This window comes from Muscardinus avellanarius (assembly GCF_963383645.1).
Source record: "Muscardinus avellanarius genome assembly, chromosome: 2".
NCBI lineage: Eukaryota > Metazoa > Chordata > Mammalia > Rodentia > Gliridae > Muscardinus > Muscardinus avellanarius.
Window position 1 is genome coordinate 12,080,787 of NC_137787.1, and position 23,036 is coordinate 12,103,822.

A 23,036-nucleotide genomic window follows, 5' to 3' on the forward strand; every position below is an offset into this window, starting at 1 on the left:
TAAAATAAAATATAATAAAGAATAATAAGCTGGGTGTGGTGGCACATGCTTGTAATTCCACTGCTTGGGAGGCTGAGACAGGAGGATTGCACAGGTTCAAAACCAGCCTCAGCTACTTAGTGAGGCCCTCCATAACTTAGTGAGACCCTGTTTCTAAATAAAGAATAAAATATAGGGAGGGGGTGTATCTCAGAGGTTGAATGCCCCTGAGTTCCATACCCCCACCCGCAAAAGAAAAGAAAAGAAATAAAATCGATCAATGTTAAACATCCAGCAAGTACTGATATCTTGAATTATATATTTCATGTTCATTAAAATGATTTCTTGTTCTGCAACCTGATTTTGTTTTAGGATTTGAGAGAATATGCTAATTAAATGGATTCATACCTTCCAAGTCTCTTCATATTTAGTTATGTTAGAAGGATCAAAGTATATGATCATTTACTTCCATAATTAGGCATTCTATTATTTCAGATACATAATGCATCATTTTGTATCAACTTTTTTTTTGCAATTAAATGCTGCAGTGTTTTCATCCCAAAAGGTTAAAATATGAACTTGGCCTAAGAATATGAACAGAAAGTCTCCTTTTGGCCACAGTTTTGAAACTAGACAGGCGAGAACGGCCTGGGGGACACAGGAACACTGAACTCAGCAGAAGGGACACTTAATGATGAAGGAGAAAGGGATAAGAGCATCCCTCGTCTGCTCTCATCCTGAGCTGCTCGGTGGAGAGGCCTTCCCGTCCCACCTAGTTTCTCAGTAGCACCAGGCTCTCCTTCCCTGGCTCTCACGGCCCTGACAGCTGGAGGCTATCACTGGATCTCAGCCTCTTTCCTAATGACGTACTCCTGGGTGCAGGACCCCAGCTAATAAGAGAATGCACAAACAGCCTAATATTCCTCTTGGCAGGTTCCTCTACAAAATTTAACAGAATTAAAGAAGCTGCCTGTGTTGTAAGCCACTGGCTTGAGAAATGCAAACTCTCTCGGTCTGTCAAACACACACAAACCCATGTCTCTACTTGGAATAACATGTTTGGTAATTTGCCACATCTGAGATATTGAGAAAGCAATTGGGTAGCAGCTAATAAACAATAGCATGAGCCTCAAGTTCAGTGTGAGGTTGGAATCAGACCGATGAGGACGGTACGAAGGAATTGGTCCCACTACTGCATCTCAGAACAGCGGGGAGAGATGCTCGTTGAGAAGCCAGCAGTTCTGCCTGTGTGCTTTGGGAAGGCGAGACATTGAAATCATACTAAGAACAGCAATAATAACAAGGCAAATATATAAGCATTCATTTTACTTTTTGAGACTTTCAGAAAAGGAAAATCCAAATTGTATTACAGTTTCTAATTCATTCCCTTTATTGCAGTAATAACACTTTTAATTGAATACTGAGATTATCAATTACATATTACTACTGGGAATTCTTTAATTCACTAGGTTAAGTTTATTGACTATGTCAAGCATATCAAACTGGTTTCTGTCCTTGGAAATATGTATCCTTTGGTAAGGAAAGAACAGCTTACCTTGAGCACCAGGCTTCCCTCGTGGGCCTGGCTGGGCCCCCAGAAAGCCTGAAGAGATAATTTTGGCATGTTAATATTTGGTTAATTTCATCACATTACATATATGTGTGTGTGTGCATGAGTGTGCATAGGAAAGAAATTTAATTATCACACACCAAGAACATGTTAAAAATAATCAGTTCTATCAAAGAAGAATCTTTAAAGCAACAAAGGTTTAAAATGTTCCTAATGATTCTATCCAAAATAAAACCGGCGGATCAGATATGATGAGCAGGTTGTACCTGTTTCTCCCTTTGCACCTGTCGGCCCCGGAATTCCATCCTGTCCTTGGTCACCTCTCATACCCATTGGCCCAGGAGACCCTGGAAATCCTGGACGGCCTGAAACACAGAACCCAACGCAAAAGCCAGGGCGATCAAAGAGAGGACATGTTTCCCACAAGTGGTCTTATGCAGAGATGTGTGCAATTTGTCAAAGGTGCTCATTTCTCAGAACCACAGCTATGTGAAGCTGAATGCATAGTGATTAGTAGGTTCATGATTTTACTATCATGAGGACGACATTGGGATGAACATCCGCCATGGCAGACGTGAATTCGATAGGTGGAACCACCTAACCCCACTTTCCTTGATTTTTGTCTGTGTGCTGAGTAACTGAGCTACCTCTCGCAAGAGCAGGGTGTGTACAGAGACTCTAGGCTTAGGAAAAGGGGCTAGAATAAGTACAGAAATAAAACCTGGAGGGCCTTTTCTTCCTGGATGGCCCGGGGAACCTTTGACTCCTTTAAGCCCCCAATCACCATCAGGACCCGGCTCTCCTAGAAAGGAAGGCAGAGAGGAAGAAAAAATGAACTTCAAAAGTGAAATGCTTGCAAGAGTGGCTGAAGCTGTTCCTGCAGTCACCCGTGCTCCTACTGGCCTTGAGGAAACTCTGAGACAGGTCACCTCAGGTTTTGTCCTGAAGCTATTTTCCCAGGCAACCACAGCAGTGTTGAATCGCTTTCAAAAGCTTGTGCACACTAGCCGTGCAGAAGCTTAGTACTTGGTTTACTGTTAACCGCAAATCTAATCTACAGTTTAGATTGCTGTCTTTAAGTAAAACCCCAAACTCAGTCCAGTGGTTTAGCAATTGTTTTTAATAAAACACAATGTTAACGCCAACTTAAATTGTAAGCCAATAGTAAGGAAAACCAATGTTCAATCCAGAAATACCCCAGAAAAAGAAAATCAGGAGCAATTGTGTTATGGGTTGAGTTGTGTGGCTTCCAGATTCCAATGTGGAAGTCCTAAACCCAGTGCCTCAGAATGTTACTGTGTTTGGAGATGAGGTTGTTAAAAATTAAGCAAAAATGAGGTCATAGCTAGGGCCTTAATTCAATATGATCGGTGTCTTTATCAGTCTTCTGAATTCCAGCCCTGTGAGAAAACAAATCGCTATTGCTTAAGCCTTCCAGTCTGTGGTATCTGGAATTGAAGTCTGGTAAGCTCATACCAAGACCACAAGATTGTATGGGGAAGCAACCTTTTGTATCTCTAGGCTGAATTGGTTGAGGTAGCATTTCAGAAGTTTTGCTTTTAGATTTCAGCCCCTCAAACAGTAAAATTTTTTCTTAGAGTCTTAGAATCTGAAGTTCAAAGTTAAACAAAAACAATTTTATCACAAGAACAAAAATAGCTTTCAGTTTACTAAGATGATTCCAGGAAGTGAGGGCCATACCACACATAGTGCTTCCCACTTTCAGAATTGTGAAGCCAAGCTCACCTGGGTGGCCGGGGCGTCCGGGACTTCCAGGGATGCCCTCAGATCCAGCAGGCCCCAACTGTCCAGGTGGGCCAGGGGGCCCTCTTTCTCCTTTCTTTCCCATGTCACCTGGCAATCCTGGATCCCCCTTAAATTCAGTCAAACACCTTTAAAATTCTCATATAAGTAGGATATGGGATTAGAATTAAGTACAAACTTCATCCATCCATCCATCCATCCATCCATCCATCCATCCATTTATTCATGCTAACTATCTGCTGCTGGATGATATCATGAGAGGTGCTGGGAATGGGTTGTCTACTTGGTTTGTGGAACCCAATCAAAATGAAAATGTATATCTCTTTAAAAATAATTTTTTTTAGGGATCTCAGGATAATGACAGGAGAGCAATAAACCAAGAATGGGATCCTTCTCCCTGTGGGACCCTTGGGCCAACACAGGCTGCAATCCCATGTAGCTGGCTTTTCCCAGGATGCACTGCTCATCATCTGCCCACATGGGGTCTATACAGCCCCTGCCTTCATGGAGCTTAAGAGACCAGCGGGAGATGAACATTAAACAATCACACAGATATACAGTTATAAATTGTGGTGGCTCACTCAGGATAAGAAGGAAATAGTTAAACCAAATAACTTTGTGTCCTGCAAATCCTATCCATTCAGATACATGTAAATGTATCAATCACCTATTTGAAAACCCTTTATTATAATTGAATATTCATTAAATCTGTATTTCAGTCTTAATGATATTAAGAACATATGGGTTTTGATGGTGACTTATAATGTTTCCATTGTGGATAATTTAAATATATTACTCTTTTACTATGATTTGCTAACATCATAACACCAGTTTGTTTTGTATACAATGAACAGTTCTAAAAAAATTCTTTGGGTGGTTACCTATGAAGACCCTAAATCTAAGTGGAAGTACTAATTAACTGAGTGTGAATAAAGTCAAATAGAATTTCTCCTTAAGAAACTATCCCAGTGGATTTTCCCTTGCAGCACCAGGCTCCAAAGAGGAGGGGGACTCATAACGGAGCTCAGAGCCAGAGAGGAGATATGCCGGCCTCACGCCCGAGGACACGGCAGCAGCGCCTGTCAGTGGCAGCAGCGAGCTCACCGGACGGCACCAGACCAACGCATTCAACAGCCCACCAGGCTCCAGAGAGGAGCGGCAGACAGCAAGCCGAGGTGAGTCTCTGTGGATCAGCCGGGAGGAATTTGGCAGATTTCTTGGCGCAGGGAGCATCTAAAGCTCCCAGGGGCTGGGCTCAGAACACCCTGCAGGGACTCAGAGCGGAGCTCAAAACCAGAAAAGAAATATGCCAGCCTCACGGCCAAGGGCATGGCAGGGGCGCCATATTGCTACCGGCAGCAGCAGCAGCAGCAGCGAATTCACCGGGTCCACGACAGCTCCATCTGCGCACTCAACAACAGTGAGTCAAATTGTGGCCCCTAGAGGAGAAATCCCAGTACTGTACTCCCAGGGACTTGACCCAGTGGGGGAGTGGCGGTGGAAGAGATATCACACCATAGGAGAACGCCCAATCTGGCACCCCCCATGGTCTAAAGCAGCTTCAATTGACTCCCAGGGTCTGAGACTCTGCGATAAAACCCGGTAAAGTAGTAGTGGTGACTGAGATACCACACTCGAGATCCAGAGCACCTTAAGTGAGGTTGTAGTGACCCAGGGAAGAACCCAGAGAAGGCACAAACTTCCGAAATCATGGGAAAGAGAAATAACAATGGAGCAATGAATGCCCACAATCCCACAATATCAGAACCTGATAAAACAGAAATTCAGAGATTTCTAGAAAATCAAATTAGGAAAATAACTGTAGAAATAATAGAGGTGTTTCAAAAAGAATTCAGAGAGAGAGCCAAAGAGAGATAAAGGATGCAATTAATGAAGTAAAGGCCTCAATTCAAAGTACAAACAACTGATTAGACCACATGGAGAATAGAATCTCACTCCTAGAAGATGATCATTCAAAAAATGAATGCATAGTTTCTAATTTAGAAAAAATAATCTGACAGCAGGAATCTGACATTGAAGAAATATGGGCCCATTTTAGGAGAGCTAACCTAAAAATAATTGGAATAGAGGAGAGAAAAGAAGGTGAAACCAAAGGGATCAACAATCTTTTCAAGGAAATTATAGCAGAAAATTTTCCAAACGTAGAGCAAGAGGTCGATACACAGGTCCAGGAAACTTATAGAACTCCCTTTAGAGAGGATCAGAGAAGAGGATCCCCATGCCACATAATTGTCAAAATGACCAATGTGGCAGCCAAGCAGAGAATCTTAAAGGCAACAAAAACAAAGGGCCAAGTGACATTCAGAGGCAAACCAATTAGAATCACTCCAGACTTCCCAAATCAAGTCATGAGAGCCAGAAGGGCTTGGAGTAACATATTCCAAATTCTGAAAGAAAACAACTTCCAGCTAAAAATTTCCTACCCAGCAAAACTTTCTATCAAATTAGATGGGGAAATAAGAAGCTTCCACGACATACAGAAACTGAAGGAATTTATGTCTTCAAAACCAGCACTAGAGAAAATACTCAAAGAGATTAACTACAAAGAAGAAATAGGTAACACACACCAGAACCAGAGAAACAAGATTTTCCACCCAACAGACAACTAAGATTGGTTATCTGTGGAGATTCATTATTTATATTAGTCTTTTACCTATCTCTAAGTTGTATTGTTTGCTTTTATTGTTGCTCATTTTTAGGATTTCTAGTTGGAATATTAATATACCTTCAGATATAGCATTTGGAAATATTTTATCCCATTCTATCAGTAACTTTTAATTCTGTTTACATTGTCTTTGGATATATAATATGTTTTTAATTTTTAGGGAGTTTATTTACCCTTCTGTTGCCTGTGCCATTGAAATCATATCCAAGAAATCACTGCCAATTTCAATGTTGTGAGGTTTTATGACCCAGATTTTCTTCTAAAAGTTTATAGTATTAAGATATATATTTAGGTCTTTTATCTATTTTGAGTTAATATTTGTATATATGTTAGGTAAGGGCCCAATTTTATTCTTTTTCATGTAATTATTATTTTTCAACAATATTTAGTTAAAAGATTATTATTTCCACCACCAAATATTTGTGAAAACTTTGTCAAAAATAACTTGACAGTATATGGAAGAATTTATCTCTAGGCTTTTATTTAACTCCAATGGTTTATATATCTGCCTTTAGAACAGTACTACACTATTTCAATTATTGTAGCTTTATATGGTTTGAAATTAGAAAATATACATCTTCTAGCTTTGTTCTTTTCTGAGATTGTTTTGGGTATCTAGAGTCCATATTCCTTATCAGGATAGATTTTTTCTGAAAAATAAATAAATAAATATATGATAGTTTCACCTAAAAAAAAGAAAAGAAAAAATATTCTCTGGTAAGAAAGAAAGCAAAAAGAAATATTGAAATGTTATCTTTAAGTCATCAAAAGCTTGGTATCAGACAAATGAAACTGTTATGTGAGATTATCATTGTTAATATTGGATAAATCGCTATAAAACTAGATGTCAACCACTAAGCCAAGCATGGGAAGGAGGGATGGGGAGGGAGCGGGGTGGGGATCGGGTAGGGGCTAACTGGCCGATGTGTGCATGTATGTCTACAAAAGTATTTTCTTTATACCATTAGGATGTATGAATACATTGCACCAATAAAAAATAAATTAAAAAAAAAGAAACTATCCCAGTGGAGGGAATCTCTCCCTGGTTGTCCGGGAACCTTATCTAAATAGAAAGGAAAAAGAAAATCTGTCTGTACTCCAACTAATAAAAGATTATTTGCTCAAATTTGTGCTGTGTCTAATATTTTTTTTCTTGTTTTGGAAATTGCTACTGAAAAATATGAAAATTTTAAGAAAAGCTGTCATTTTATTGGCTCACGATAGAGAGACAAAGTTCCTTAACTAACAACCTTTATGTTTTGAAATAATATATTCTTGAACATCTGATGAAAAATATAGGCTCCCCTTACACAAATTTACATTTAAACATTTTGCAATCAATGTAAGGAGGTTAGTGAGTTTCTTGAGATCTCCAAAATTCCCTAAGGGGTCCATGAAACCCATGTTAAAAGACTTTACTTACAGGAATTTTTATTCATTATTCTGAATAGCTTTGGCTTTGTTATTCTGGTGTAGCTTTGGCCCTTAGTGTAACTACAGTAGACAGAATGGAAATAACCTAAAAAAAAGCAGCCAAGCCCACTGAAGCATCTGGTTACTGCACCCCACAATATACTATCAGGAGCTTTGACATCCACCCACAATTTGACAGACACAAGCACCAAAAACACTAGGACAAGATAAAAATATCCTGTGTAAAGGCATAAAAATACTCTTAGTTCTAAAACAAGAAAGATAAATATATGTATATCTTAGAATTTTGTTTGATTTTTAATGATACTCTACAATTATTTTATATTTTTATTATGCCTCAATGAGACAAGTGTTTTTGATAATAAGATCTACAAGTCTACGCGAGATGAGGTCATGTCTGAGGCTGGCCACTTTGTACCACGTGGGGAAAAAAATCAATGCCCTTTCAGGTCATGGAAACCCAATGTCACTGCCCACTTCTGGCTGCTCCTGAAATTGCAGGGGAAGAAAAATTCCTTAGTGGCTGAAATAGGCTTTCTGAAGTAGAAAGGTGACTGATGATGAGGCATCCTCAGTAGCAGAGACAGCAGTTTTTAAAAAATTCACATAACTGCCTTAAAGTCGTAATGTTTTCATTTTCCCTGCCTACCTTGAATCTGAATCCTTATTGCTATTTCACCCCCCCCCCCAAAAAAAAATACCCCATATAAATGTTTCCGTGGTCTATCTACCTGTGGTCCTCGCGGTCCTGGCCTTGTGTCCTCTGAGTAACCTGGCTCTCCTTTATCTCCCTGAAGACCGTGAACACCTGGGAGGCCTGGTCGTCCAGCCAGACCTGGGAGTCCCAAAACTCCCCTTTTTCCTTTAGAACCTGAAATTAGGAAAGCTATCTGATAAAACAGGTAAACATGGGGATCTTTAAGTGTTTTACTTTTGACCTTTTCATAAACTACCCTTATCCCAAGAAGGTGTCTTTTTCAGAATCACAAACGTGCCAGGTGTCTATTATGGATAGTTTTTTCACAGCATCACTATTTATTTTGATCTCACCTAGGTTCTAGTTTCATATGATGCGTGTGACTAAAAGAATATCTGGTTATTTTTACATGGACTTGCTTCTAAGTGGGAAACCAATACAACATGTAACATGGAAAATCTGGAATCATGACCTGTGCTCAGCTTGTGGGCTCCTAGCAGGGCCGTATGCGTTACCTGGCACACCCATGCTCCCCATGCTTCCCGGCACACCACGTGGTCCTGGTTCCCCAGGATTCCCAGTGCTTCCTGGATCTCCTCTAGGACCTGGAGAATAAATGGAGTCATATGCCCTGTACAGATCCTGGGCATAGCAGGTGCTCAATAAATATCTATTGCTTGCATGAATGAACCAAACCAGAGCAGCAGGACCAACTGGTCTAGCCACTTGGTTAGTTGTCCTTTATCTTCGGACAAGGGGAAGACAGGGGACTTGGGACATGTGAAACTAGATGAAGTGTGATTCTCATCAGCAGGCCTCGAATTTCAAACACGAGAATCATTCTAGGACTAACATCAGTAGGAAAGGTGGGCTCCTGCAGCTGTATACCAATATATTTCTAACAGGATACTAAAGTTTTATTGCCATGTAATATTTTTGTTATTGAGGTGGTTGAGAGATAAGGGACTACTTTAACAGGTTAAAAAATTATTTCAAGTACATCTGTAATCTTAGCTACTCAGAAGGCTGAAGCAGGAGGATCACAAGTTTGAGGCCAGTCTCAGCAACTTAGTGAGGGCCCCCATCACAAAAGAAATAATAAAAATGTATGGGGGTGTAGCTCAGTGGTACAGAATCTCGGGGCTTAATCCCCAGTATTGCAAATATATATATATATATATATATATATATATATATATATGGTATATATATATATATACCTTACCAACTCAATACTCAATAACTTATTTAAAAAGGAAAGTAGCAGATATGAACCTCTAGATCACTAATTTTCATCTTTGATACATATGATTATTTATTTATTTGATTTTATGATACTGGGGATTGAACCCAGGGGGACTCTACCACAGAGATACACCCTCAGTCGTTTTTATCCCTGTGTTGGGACACGGTCTGGCTAAGCTGTCCAGGTTACACTTGAACTCGCTATTGTCCGTCCTCAGCCTCCCAAGTAGCTGGGATTACAGGTGTGCACTGCCACGCTCGTCATGACAAGTTATTTAAATATATTGGCCATTTCAAAATAAAAATTTGAATAGAAAGTGACACTATATGTAGATTAATATTTTAAGTTAATACATACCAACTATAAAACACTTTTATTTTGGTTTAATTTAGAAGCAAATTTCTGCTGGGACACCTTTGGAGCATACTTTATATTCAACCCAATATGCACAGATGCAAGCCTTACGATCTCAGCTCTAGGAAGACTTGAGACTTATTTCTGTTGGAGCATCAGCAATACCTGGCAGTCCCGGTGGTCCCAGTGGTCCTTCAGGGCCTTTTGAACCTGGAGACCCTATAACACCTCTGACTCCTTTCTCACCCGGATGTCCTGTAAATCCTAAAGTTAAACACCATAAATTAAAAATACAGGTTAGAATTTTCTCAGACTCATCCTCATCCTTGTTTCAATTGACCTCATAATTATGATTATAATAAAGCCTAACATATTTATCAAGAGTGGAGGCAGATGTGAGCCTATCTTGTTTAGAAAAGAATTCAGTGAGAAAATATGTGGAAAGCATTAGCGTAGTCCTGATCCCCTATCATTAAGTATTTAAACATTAAAGAATTTTTCAAGATTTAGGGGCATAAATAGCTCCTCATTTCTTAGAGTTAAGTAGAGTACTATCTGCTACAAAATTTGCATCTGAAAAATTTCCTTTTAAACCCCTCTATTAAAATGATTATTTCTTAGTTGGGCGTGGTGGCACATGCTTGTAATCCCAGCATTTGGGAAGCTGAGACTGCAGGATCGTGGTTCGCAGACAGTCTCAGCTATTTAGTGAGGCCCTCTGAAACTTAGTGAGAACCTCTTTCAAAATAAAAAAGAATAAAAATAGGGCAGGGGGTGTAGCACAGAGGTTGAATACCCCTGGGTTCCATTCCCAACCACCCCCCCCCACACACACAAAGATTATTTCTTAAGTATGAGGTAAATCCTAGGCTTATCTGAAGTTGAATCGTCAATCACTGCCAACACTGGGATTGAAACCTAATTCTCATGACTGGAACACTTATAAACTTCCCGCTACACCATTCCACGTTCCCTGAAATCATGGCTTTGCTCCTGTCATTGTTCTCCTCCTCCTTATTCACCGACCCTCATATCCCCAAAGAGTCCATTACAAGTTGCCTGGAGCCTTTTACGGTGTGTGCATGGTTTGGCTTTGTGTCTTCTCTTAAGCAGGTCGCCTTCCCTTGGCTATTTTCCTGTGTATGTACCTATCCATTCACTTATGGATTGTGTATGCAAGCATAGACAGGTCTCATGCTGGGTACTGGAGATAAAAAGAAATCACGGTCCCTTTCCCAAGTTCTTAGTGTTTAACTGGGGAGATGGCCAAGTAAATAATTGCCACCCAGTGAGATAAGTCTATAATACAGTCAGACAATATGCTACGGGGAAGAATTTCTGGAAGAGGAACTGTAATTTTTAGCTCTTGAAGATCGCACCAGAGCCAGTTGGGTGGAGACAACATGCAGCGAGACAAGCCTCCCGGGCAGGAAGGCAGTGTGTGCAAAGGACTGATACGTAGCCCAGGGTTAGATGACTCTTATTCTCACTCGTCTGTCACCATCTAAGAATACGTGTTGTTTAGTATACTCATTCACCTCAGCCTGCAAACCAAATCTGGCTTGATCTGGTATGGTTTGAGAGCCAAGGATGGTTGTTACATTATTAGATGGTTTAAAAAATAAAATGAAACAAAAACAGAGGGAACAAAAGAAAATATGCAAGGACTAATCATGGTCCACAAAGCCCAAAATATTATCTCCTTGTCCTGTTCGGAAGATATTTACAGACAGTGTTTCGTTTGTCCACCAAACTGTTAAATTTCATTCTGACCAGGAGACTGAGTCTGCTTTGATCACATCTGTGTATTAGGGACATAATACAATAACCTTAATCCATACACATTAACAATAATTGTTGAAGCCAGGCATAGGGGCACACAAATGTAATACCAGCATTCGGGAGGCTGAGACAGGAGGATCATGGTTCGCGGACAGCCTCAGCTACTTAGTGAGGCCTTTTGCAACTCAGTGAGATCCTGTTTTGAAATAAAGAATTAAAAAAAAAATAGGACTGGGGATGTAGCTTGGAGGTAGAATGCCCCTGGGTTCTATACCTAGTACCATAAAATAAATAAATTAATTAATAATAAATAAATTAATTGGGGTGTAATTCAGAGGTAGAATGTCTCTGGATTTAATTCCCAGCATCAAAATAATAAATTGTTGAGCATATGAGTGCCACGTGGCTGGGGAGACACGCACACACCATTGTGCCCCACTCAGGAAAGTTTTTCAGTGTGGACTTTTTTAAGGGTTTCATATTCCCATACTTGGCAAAAAGAGGAGGCATTTGGTGCTTATAGTTTAACATTTTACTCGCCACAATTTAAGTACAGCAGAGCAAAATACAGAATTTTTTTAGAAATCATAAGTTATGCAGTAAGGAGGTAATGTATTGTGGAGGGCACACGAGACTGACATCTAGTTTATGTTCAGCCCCAACTGATGGCTTCGCAACTACAAACACATTTTCCTTCTCTAGAGCTCGGGCAGGCAACTAAGCAGGGCCCTCATTGTCCATGTGTGAATGGAAGGGATCGGCTTGGGGAATTTCTTAGGCCCAGGATCAACTCTAATGTTCTGATGCTAAATGTAAAAATTTCCTTACCTTTGAGCCCTGGCTCTCCTTTGTCCCCTGTTAAGTCAACTATCTGACAAAGCCCCGGGTCTCCTTGATTTCCTCGGTCCCCTTTGTCTCCTGGGGGTCCTCTCTCACCCTTTACTCCTGGAATTCCAAGGTTACCTACCAGACAGGAGAAATGACATCAGATCCTTCATGCTGTAAGAAGTTCATAGGAATTCAAATTTTAAAAGGACTTGCAAGAAAACAGAACAAGAAAGGTTAAGGGTGCTTAGAACTTGACAGCTTCCCCAAACAAAAAGCCACAGAAGAGTAGCTGTATAACTTTACAGGGAGAAAATAGGATGGCATTCGCACGGGAAAAAGGACTACAGAAAACAGCAAGATCAAACAGGTTTTTTCTTAAAACTAACCCCTACCAAGAATGAAATATATATTTTTTGCTGCTAAGTACATGAAGATTGTTTGTGCCTCCTGAGATCCGGAAGGACACCATGCCACTTACCCTTCTGCCCCTGAGAGCCCGGTTTTCCAGCAGGCCCGGGAGCACCGGTGGTTCCAGGGTAGCCCATCACCCCCACCATCCCTCTTCCACCTATGAAACAAGTTAGCACAGAGCATGTGTTGGTAAGTTGGAAGTAACGGATTTTCAGCTTTACCATTCCTATCAACCTGCTCCTGATTAGACCTTCAGGTTCAGTGAAAATAGGAGATTGTGTCTCATGTGTGGCAGTGACATCAAAAGTAATATAGTGATCATAGCACTTGGGAGGCTGACACAGGCAGACTGCAGTTTTGAGATCAGCCTCAGTAACTCAAGAGACTCTCTTGCAAAATAATAATTGAAAAAAAAATCTGGGGGTGTACCTCAGAGGTAAAATGCCCCTGAGCTTAATTCTCAGAAAAAGAAACTATTCCATAAAATAAAATAAATTATACTTGGAAATAGAGTTTGAAATTTGAAGGAATGGTTCCTAATAAGTATGAACACAATCGTAGTTGTCTAAAGAAAGCGTCTGTAAAGGTCTTTTTTAAAAAAAAAACAAAAAACAAAACCTCATGTAGAAGTCATTTTTTACTTCATATGGAAAAAATCATTAGTAGCAAATCACATCTTGGTTGAGAATAAAACACTAAACTTTGTAAAAATTTTGGACCATTCCTACCTTTTACCTCCTGACTAAATAGCTTTCTACTACATCTCTTTATATACTTTTATAACACTTATCTCTAGTAGAACTAAGTTTTTATTTTTATTTTTTGGTGGTACTGGGGTTCTTGGAAACCCTTCTACCTCTGGGCTATGCTCCCAGACCATTATATATATATATATTTTTTTATTTGGAAACAGGGTCTCTTAAGCGCGGCTGGCTTCGAACCTGCGTGATCCTCCTGTCTCCGCTTCCCAAGTGCGGGGATTAAAAGCGTGTACCACCACGCCCTGCGAACTAAGTTTTAAAATGCACATATTACTGCTCCTCTACTGTCAGAGTGGGAGTTTGACCTGCTGATGTATCTTTGGTGCGTATCGAGTGCTGGTGTGTAATAGTAGCTCAAAAATATGAACAAAAGGACAGTTTGTCAATTAAGTTGCTCTCCCTTCTCTACAGGGAATATTAGTGAAGGCCTTATGTCATGTGGAAATGCTTAGAATATTCTCCCCAAATATATAAACTATAAAAGTGGTCAAAAAGTAAAAAAAATAACAAAGAAATATTACCAATACCTCTATGGCAGCAAATTAGGTAACTTAGACAAAATAGATTTGTAGACAAATGCAGATTATCAGAAGTATCTCAAGAAGAAATGGAAAACCTGTATAGACCTCTAAAATGTGAAGAGATTAATTGGTAATTTAAAGACTTCCCATGTACAAAAGCTCAAACCCAGATGAAGTTGCTGATGATTTCTACCAGATGGTTAAGGAATAGCAATTTCCCACAAAATCTTTTAGAAAATACAGGAGAAGGGAAATACTTTCCCTGGTTGGTTCTATAAGACCAACACTAATCTGATATCAAAACCAAAAAGAGATATCACAAGGAAAGAAAACAATAGACCATAAGTTTTAAAATCTCAAAACATCAGTAAGTATATTATAATAGCATATAAAAAGGGTTACATAGCAAAAATAGTCATTTCTGAGTAATTAAGAAATATGATCATTTCATTAACACCATTTCTCTGCCCCTGAACTCTGGTCCCTTATGAATAATTCAGAAGAAATAAACTAACTAAAAGAAGAACATAGGGTCAAAATCCTAGACCTACATACAGTTTACAGAGTAACCTTAAGGGAAAGAAGATATAAGAAGAAAAATAAAAGTACAAGAAAGGATACCTGGTGGCCCTAATGATCCTGGGGTTCCTGGATATCCCTTGTGACCAGGTGGTCCCATCTCACCTCGATGACCTGGCATTCCCGGTGGCCCAGGTTCTCCAGGGAATCCTGACCTGTCCAGGCCTGGAATGCCTGGGTCTCCTTTTGGCCCTGCTTCACCTCGTCTGCCTACATATGAATGAATGAACAAACCAATGAATGAGTGAATGAATGAATGAATGAATGAATGAACGAATGAACGGATGCTTTCCCACCAACTCCAAATACTTTTTGGGTGGAAATATCTAGCCGTGCAATTTTGGGTAAGCTGCACACGTATCTATATGCATTTGGTTGTTTAATATCTCCCCTCTATAACATTTCTAGGGTCCTTTCTTTTCAGTTAAATGATTCATCCTTTAAGAGGTGTGTACTGTTTATGTCTATTTCCTAGGACTGCAGCACATTCTAGGTCTGCACTTGAGGTCTGTGGCTCAGTCATTCACCTGCAGAAGACACATAGAACCACTCATAAGGACACAGGAAGAGCCATGGGATGTTTCTGGAAGCGACATTACCACTATGGCATTATGGTCTTGGCTAAAAACTTATTTGTGAACATATGAGGAGGATGGTAGCCCATAAACATTAGCTGATCTGTGATGAATTTTTTTTTTCAGAAACAGCCACTGGATCTGGGCTAGGAGAGCTAAAAAATAGAGTAACTTTTCCATTATCTGGAAATCATAGTCTGTATCATTTTGGTGTATTTTCATGTCCTTTCTTTTATGCTACTTGTAAAGCAATCAGCTACATATTTTAGTTTATAAATTGTTAAATTGGTGTCATTGCATATATTTTCTCTATTTTAATAATAAAAATTTTACCACATCAGTCCACTTATGAATATTCAAAATAAAAATGGCTGAGAATGTATGCTTATAGATAGATATGCAAATTATCTATTTATCTATCTCACCTATCATTCATGTTCATATTTCCTTATGTAAAAGATACAAACCAACTCACTGTATTAACTTCAGGTCTTTTCTCTATAGGTCATACAAACTGTGGGTGCAACCAATCTTTAATATCGAAGTTTGTATTTTTTAATTTTTTTATTGGTGCATTGTAGTTATGCATCTTAATGGAGTGCAAGATGGTGGAGACATACAAGCACACATCACCCAATTAGCCCTTCCCCAATTTCCACTCCATTTCCTTCCCCTCCCTCTTTCTCATGTTTGGGTTAGTGATTGATATTGATATGTTTGTTCAAGTACATCATGTGCATTAGAGAATTTCCCTCTTCCCCCTTCCCATGCCCTCAGTTAGGTCACCTTATTTGCTCATCTACTAGCTCCTTCTTCATCTAGAGTTCCTCCTATGACCCATTTCATCCCTACCTTCCGCATATTTAGGAGAGCATCTGATTTCTCATTTTTTGTGGCTGACTAATCTCACTTAGCATAATGTCCTCCAGTTCCATCCATTTCCCTGTAAATGATGTAATTGCGTTTTTCTTCACGGCTGAGTAAAATTCCATTGTGTACATATTCCATAGTTTTGTAATCCATTCATCTGTTGATGGACATCTTGGCTGGTTCCATAGTTTGGCTAGAATGAGTTTTCTCACTGAACAGCAGCCAGGACTTGTTGCCAGACAATCCCCACGTTAAACAGCAAAGAGCGAAGCCAGAGGCCCTGTCACCTGCCCATCTCATGTCCATTTGGTTGCCCTGCTCTTACCTGGTTGTCCTTTCAATCCATTTAAGCCTGGAAGTCCGTGGGCTCCCCTGAGACCCTCTATGCACCTTCCTGTGGGCCCTCTTCCTCCAGGGGCTCCAGGATGCCCTGGATCTCCTGCAAAAGAGAGTCTCAGAGTCTCTTCAGTCGCCACAACTCCAGGTCCTAGTATTGCTATCTCTTTCTTCTGCCAACCCTCTCTCCACCATCACAACTATATTTAAGACCTTCCATGGGTCTTTTGTAGAGGGTACTGATGAGAAAGGAAAAAAGGAAGGAAGGGAGAAAGGTAGAGCAGCCATGCTGAATGAAAGATAATGAGGCCTCGTAGGTTCTATTCATTGAATGAGAGGATTTTGGTTTTTTTTAGACAAACTCTTCATCGCTAGAGCGCCTACAATAGCTCACAAGAGAAAAGTAATCACACTTGTTACTTTACCTCGGGGTCCGTCAAAGCCTCCTTTGCCTGGAAATCCTGGGAGACCTGGAAGTCCGGGGAGTCCAATTTCTCCATTTCCCCCGGGATCGCCTCTTTCTCCTGGAGAACCTGGTTTTCCTGGCTCTCCAGGCCTGGCGAGTGCTGGTTCTCCCTAAAGCACAGAAATGGTGCCAGTTTTACATAGGTCCCAAGTTCTCATTGATACAGGCTTAAAATAATGTCTCCATCCTGTATGCTCTAAGTCCATTTGCACAGCGACAGACATGCAACCAAATCTCCCTTTCCCGTGTTGGTTGCTAACTTTGTTGTGAAAAGATGCTTAAACATACTCCAGGAAATCTAACTTCCCTTGTTTGAAAAGACTGGGGGATCCTCTGGGAACAGAGAAATCTAGATGTCTTTACTTTAGATAGCTTTGCTCATGGTGACCCACATTTCTTCCTAGCATTCTTCCATTTTAATACGCTATGCATGCTCATGAAGCCATTAAGAAAGAAACAGAGATGCAAAGCTGCTTTATAATACCTTCTGTTTTCCTTTTCTAAAAGAAAAGATGGTCCGGAGAAATTAAAAAAAATAGTGAGTATCTTCATCATCTACAAATATGCTGGCACCTCCTATACCCAGAGCTCCCTGCCTGGCGGCGGCATCCTAACTGAGCAGTTGCCATTGGTCCCCTTTCCCCAAGTCAGTCTGAGACCTTGGCTCCAGGGAAGCCTGGCTGTCCAGTTGGCCCCGGTTCTCCCATTTTCCCAGGAAAACCTGGCAATCCATTTGTTCCTGTAAGGCCTTGATCTCCTACAGAGAAAAGCAAAAAACAAAACGTCAGAGATTAGTCTTATTGAAAGATTCTGAGCCGCATCATTCTTATTCCAGGTCTTACCTTTACAAGGCAGTCAGTTAGAAATGTTTGTATAGAAGTCTGAATGATAAGAAAACCCACTGATAAACTAGCGCTATAAAAACTCAGTATCAAGTCAGATTACACGGGTTACCAATTTAAATAAAAATGAGTTTTAAAAAAGTTTGGATACATACTATAACTACAATTTTGATCCAGAAATTCTTCAAATGGCTAATGATGGTTGGTCATTTGACTCTGTGTGTGTGTGTGTGTGTGTGTGTGTGTGTGTGTGCACGTGCTACTGAGGATACCCAGGGGCATTTTACCTCTGAGCTACATTTCGTGCCTGTTTATTTTTTATTTTGAAACAGGACCTTGCCAAGTTGCTGAGGCTGGCCTTGAACTTGGGATTCTCCTGTCTCAGCCTCCCAAGTACTTGGATTAGAGGCGTATACCCCTCTGCACTTGGCTTGACCAATTTTTAAGTATATTTCACATAGTGTCCAGTTAAATGGATTTGACGTACATGAAAATCAAGTATAACACAGATCAAAAAAGCCTTTTCAGCATCAAGAGAATTCAATCCTAATGTCCCACAGTGCCAAGACATCCTGCTGCCTCGGCATCTATGTGTTGAGACCCCACTCCACATAGTTAAATCGGCAAAAACGCCCCGAGAAGGAGGTGTCATCTCTGGCCAAAGTACCCCCCACTTTTAGATACCCTTCACTATTATTCCTTTTAACTTTCTACACGAATTGCTCCAGTGATGTGAAATTAGGACTATAAAAAGAAACTGAGTCCGTGGAAATAAACTCTCTAATAATTTGTCTAAACGTCCTTGGCTCTGCTCAACAATAATGAGAAACTGGCCAGAATTCAGGTACTGTGATAAGCACCCCAGCTGCAGCAATCACAAATGGCCTCCGACCTTCATCGTTAACTCCGGCAAATCCTGCCTAGAGACAGAGAAAAACTTTGTGTGTGACCTTAAAGAAACAACTTAGCTGCCCAAATACAATAGACCCAAAGAAAAAGACTGTTAACTTTTACCTCAGTGTGAGCATTCCAGGAGATAGAAAAACTGGCCGCATAATTAGAAATAAATATTACAAAATAAAGGACAGACATTTTAAATATATATGTATGAAGGAAAAGAAATACCGTAAGAGTAAGAAAAGCATTTTTGCATGAAAAAGAGCTTATCATAAGAAAGTCCCAACTGGAAAAGAAAGAAATTAGAAAGTTAGAAGCAGACTGCAGAGAGTTTGTGACAGGGAAGTGGATTATTAAAGATAAGTAGACTTTTAATAGGCTTGTTGTTTAAAGAAGAGTGCTCACCAGTTAAGGAAATACATCTGACAATTAGAACTAAGAACCTTGTGGTGTTATTTGCGGTATTTTGTCTACCAAACTGTGTTGTGAGTATGCTTAAGCTTTCAGATTTAGAAGATAAGATGCCAACACCTGAATTACCACATCTCCCCACACTTGTTATATGAACTGAGCCCAAAAGATGGAAAGTTCCAGGAAAAGTTAAAGAAGGTTCCCTGAGAAGCTCCCAAGCCTTGACTATTCCTGTCTATTCTGGGAGGCTGCCACCTGGAGCTGCTTATCTGCAAGACCTTGGAGAGAAACAGAAGTTAATTCTTCAAAGGCCAACAGCCAGCTGAAAGACACCCGCCCCCCTTTCTCTTAACTTTACTGGTGAAGTGTATAAATTTCTTGGGGTTTTCATAATAAAGTGTCATTGGCTCAAGAAGCCTTTGTCCACCTCAGGTTCTTTTCCAAAGCGTCGTAACTAAAAACTTAAGGAATTCATAGAGGGGAAAAGAACTGCTGCAGATAAGAATCTGCAGAACGTCGCCTGCCTTTTATCCCATCTTTCTGAGGCCCCCGACCGCTAGTGGACTTGCCCCCCACAGGACTGAACCCGCCGGTAACACCACAGCATCCATCGTATATAGTAAGTTAACTAATTGAGATTGAGAAAGAAGCCGAAGCCGAATAGATGTATCAATGTCTATGTTCTGAACAGGAGACCCTGGTAAAGTGAGGTCACGCTCAGGGAATGTCTTCATGCCCCTAATTTGACCAATGTTCAATTCATGGGATTCATGAATTAAATAAAGTTCAACTGCGAAATTGTCAGTCCCCACTTTCAGGGAACCTCTCTTAGACCAGCTCTGGTCCCATACTTTACCATCTTCTGGCGGGTGAATCCATAGAGTAAAAAGCTAGGGTGCAACTTATTGGTGCAGTGTTCAGGAAGGAGGAGGCCAAAGTATGGGCCAGGCTCCATTACTTCACAGATCACTGGGAAGAAATCCACAAAATCAGAGCCAAAGCCATTCTTGGGACCGCATGAGAAATTTAGTTATGTGTCCCATTTTAAATACTAATAAATTAAAATCAATAGTCCCATATTAATGTATTGATAACATACTAATCCAAGAGATAGAACATGGCTTACATTTTGAAAACTTTAACATTTAAACAAGTATGATAGTTATAAAATTTATGGTTTATGTGATTATCTGGCGACTGAGTTTCCTCATATGTTATCCTGAACAAGATTGACAAGATATACTTGTCAGATTATTATTTGATCTCTTAGCACTTGAAACCAACCAGCCATCTTTCCTTCCTTCCTTCCTTCCTTTCTCTCTTTCTCCTTCTCTCTCTCTCTCTCTCTCCCTCCCTCCCTCCCTCCCTCCCTCCCTTCCTCCCTCCCTCCCTCTCCTCTTTTTGGCATTGAGGATTGAACTCAGGGAGCTCTACCACTGAGTTATATCCTAGCCTTTTTATTTTATTTTGAGATAGGGTCTTACATTAAGTTGCCCAGGCTGACCTCAAACTTTCTATCCTCCTGTCTCAGTCTCACAAGTACTAGGATTACAGGTGTGTGTCACCACACCTAGCATCAGGATTTTTGGGGAATGATTTCCATTTTGATAAAAAAAGGATATAGATTATTTTCCATTATATCCACTATACATATTTGTGACTTGTAAATATTAACAATAAGCCTTGCATTTTAAAATTTTAATTTACCCTTAGGTCCAGGAGGCCCAGGAAATCCAGTTCCAGGAATTCCTGGTTCACCATCAGGGCCAGGAAGACCAGGATCACATTTTCCCATGGATCCAGGGACACCTTAAAAACACATATGCATACATGTTAGTAACTTTTTTCATTCAGTTTAAAAGAAAATATCTAAATTATCTGTGTCATCCTAGACAATTTTGAAAGTTAACAAATATTTTTAATATAACCTCAACTATATAATATTGCTTCTCACCCATATCTATTGGGATAATCATTAGGAGCTGCAAAGAATCTTAATAATATAATTTAATTCCTTAAAATGGGATTCTAGATATCTTGAACTATCGGTCTCCCTCTCCCTCCTGAAAATTAAGTTTTAGATCCCATTAGCAAAAAAAAAAAAAATAATAATAATAACTAAGTTCCGAGTCAAGACGCTGTGGAAAACACTATGATAGGCATTCCTTGCTCCCCCACCAAAAATCTGTAAAGACTTACCTTCTCTGGAATTCCTCTTAAAAATTTGTATGGTTCTCCTTTGCCACTTTTATATCAGAAACACAATCAGGAATAATTTGGAAAACCTCCAAACGCTGACAGGGCTGTCTGTCTGTCTGTCTGTCTCTTTCTCTCTCTTTCTCTCTCTTTGGTGGTACTGGGGTTCCTGGAAACCCTTCTACTTCTGGGCTACACTTCCAGACCTATTTTTATATTTTTATTTGGAAACAGGGTCTCTTAAGCTAGCAAGGCTGGCTTTGAACCCGCACGATACTCCTGTCTCAGCCTTCCAAGCACAGGGATTACAAGCGTGTGCCACCACGCCCGGCCTGTGTCTCTTTTTGATCCTACAAATATATATATATATATATATATATATATATATATATATATATATATATTTATTTATTATAATAGGGAGGGGCAGTGGTTTTTAAGCTGTTTCATTGCTGTATTATACTTATACATAGTAGTGGAATTCATTGTAACATAGTCACGTGTGCATAATAGAATTCGTTCAGTTCTGTTCGCCAGTTCCTCCTTTTATCCTCCCCTCCTTCCTCCCTCTGATCTCCTTCCTCTACTCTGGTGGTCTCTCTTCTATTTTTGTGATTCCATTTTTCCTTTTTCTTTGTTTTCCTTCTCTTTTTTTTTCTCTCTAGAATCCACATGAGAGAAAACAATCTGCCTTTGACTTTCCTCTTCTGGCTGCTTTCACTTAACATGATGCCATGAGGATCCTTCCATCCTCCAGGGGAGGCAGGGCGCCATCTGATTCCACTCACCAGACTTGGCAAAGGGCACTCACTCACCAGGTGGGCCTTGGGGGCCAGCATGGCCGGAGGGCCCTGGAAGGCCTGGCAGGCCTGGCACAGGTGTCGAAACGCTGGGTTCTCCCTTAGGACCTTAAGAAAATTTGTGATAAGAATGGTGGGTATATTGAAGCTTTTCATGGATGACAGGAGAAACTATAGTTATAAGGTATCTACAAAAATATCCCAAGGAAATTTAAAAATGTAACCTCTGCTTTCATAATATTTAAAACTAGCTCAGGGATGATGAACTATAATAACTTTCTTATTTAATCAACCAAGTTTTAGAAGCATCTGTTATTGTCTAAGACTTATTTAAATTAATAGCTCAGTAGGCTTGTAAGTTAAATGAGAGGCTAGTCCAAAAAATTATAATATGGAATTAAGTGGGTGAATACTTAGACGATTTATCTACTGTGTGACTAGTTTTCATAGGAAGGCACTATGGTATAGTAAATAAAACAGTAAGTGTGATCCAATATACTGGTCTGGGTTTGAAGCCTGGTAATACTATTTATAACATTTATGAGTTTGGGCACAATTCTTAATAACTCTTGGATAAGTTCCTCATCTGTCATTGGGGAAATAATAACTACCTGATAGAACACCCAGTATCATGTTCTGACCACACTGGCCAACATTAAACAATGCCAGTGATTAGTACTGGCCATATAGCCACGTATTTACAGAAAAGAAATATGCTTTACAGTATGTGATGGGAAAATTTTATAATATATTCCATGACAATGAGGTTCTTGACTAAAGATGGACATTTAGAAAGAACAAGAGAGAGGGTTGGATGAAGAATGAGAACAGATGCCAATAAATTATTACTGTAAATGGCCAGGTAGGAAGGAATTGAGGCTTTTGTAGTCCGGATGTTTGTCATAACACTCTACTCTGCCATTGTGCATGAGAGCAACCAGAGATGGTAAATAAATGAACAAGTGTGGCTGTATGCCAGCAGGTTTTATTTATTAACACTGTAATTTGGATTTAATGAACAAGTGTGGCTG

At 39.9% G+C, this 23,036-nt stretch overlaps 1 protein-coding gene across 1 annotated transcript in view; it reads right to left on the minus strand.

Moving 5' to 3' along the window:
• COL4A3 (collagen type IV alpha 3 chain) overlaps positions 1 to 23,036 on the minus strand; it is a gene marked incomplete at both ends in the record, with an annotated part of 153,769 nt that overhangs the window by 14,876 nt on the left and 115,857 nt on the right. The window contains 15 exon segments of the mRNA XM_080689306.1: positions 1,535 to 1,582; positions 1,816 to 1,914; positions 2,271 to 2,351; positions 3,296 to 3,422; positions 8,165 to 8,304; positions 8,646 to 8,735; positions 9,896 to 9,994; positions 12,341 to 12,475; positions 12,819 to 12,908; positions 14,655 to 14,822; positions 16,383 to 16,496; positions 16,819 to 16,969; positions 17,519 to 17,616; positions 20,717 to 20,818; positions 22,021 to 22,113. Of these exon segments, the coding sequence (XP_080545432.1) occupies positions 1,535 to 1,582; positions 1,816 to 1,914; positions 2,271 to 2,351; positions 3,296 to 3,422; positions 8,165 to 8,304; positions 8,646 to 8,735; positions 9,896 to 9,994; positions 12,341 to 12,475; positions 12,819 to 12,908; positions 14,655 to 14,822; positions 16,383 to 16,496; positions 16,819 to 16,969; positions 17,519 to 17,616; positions 20,717 to 20,818; positions 22,021 to 22,113 (1,635 nt within the window).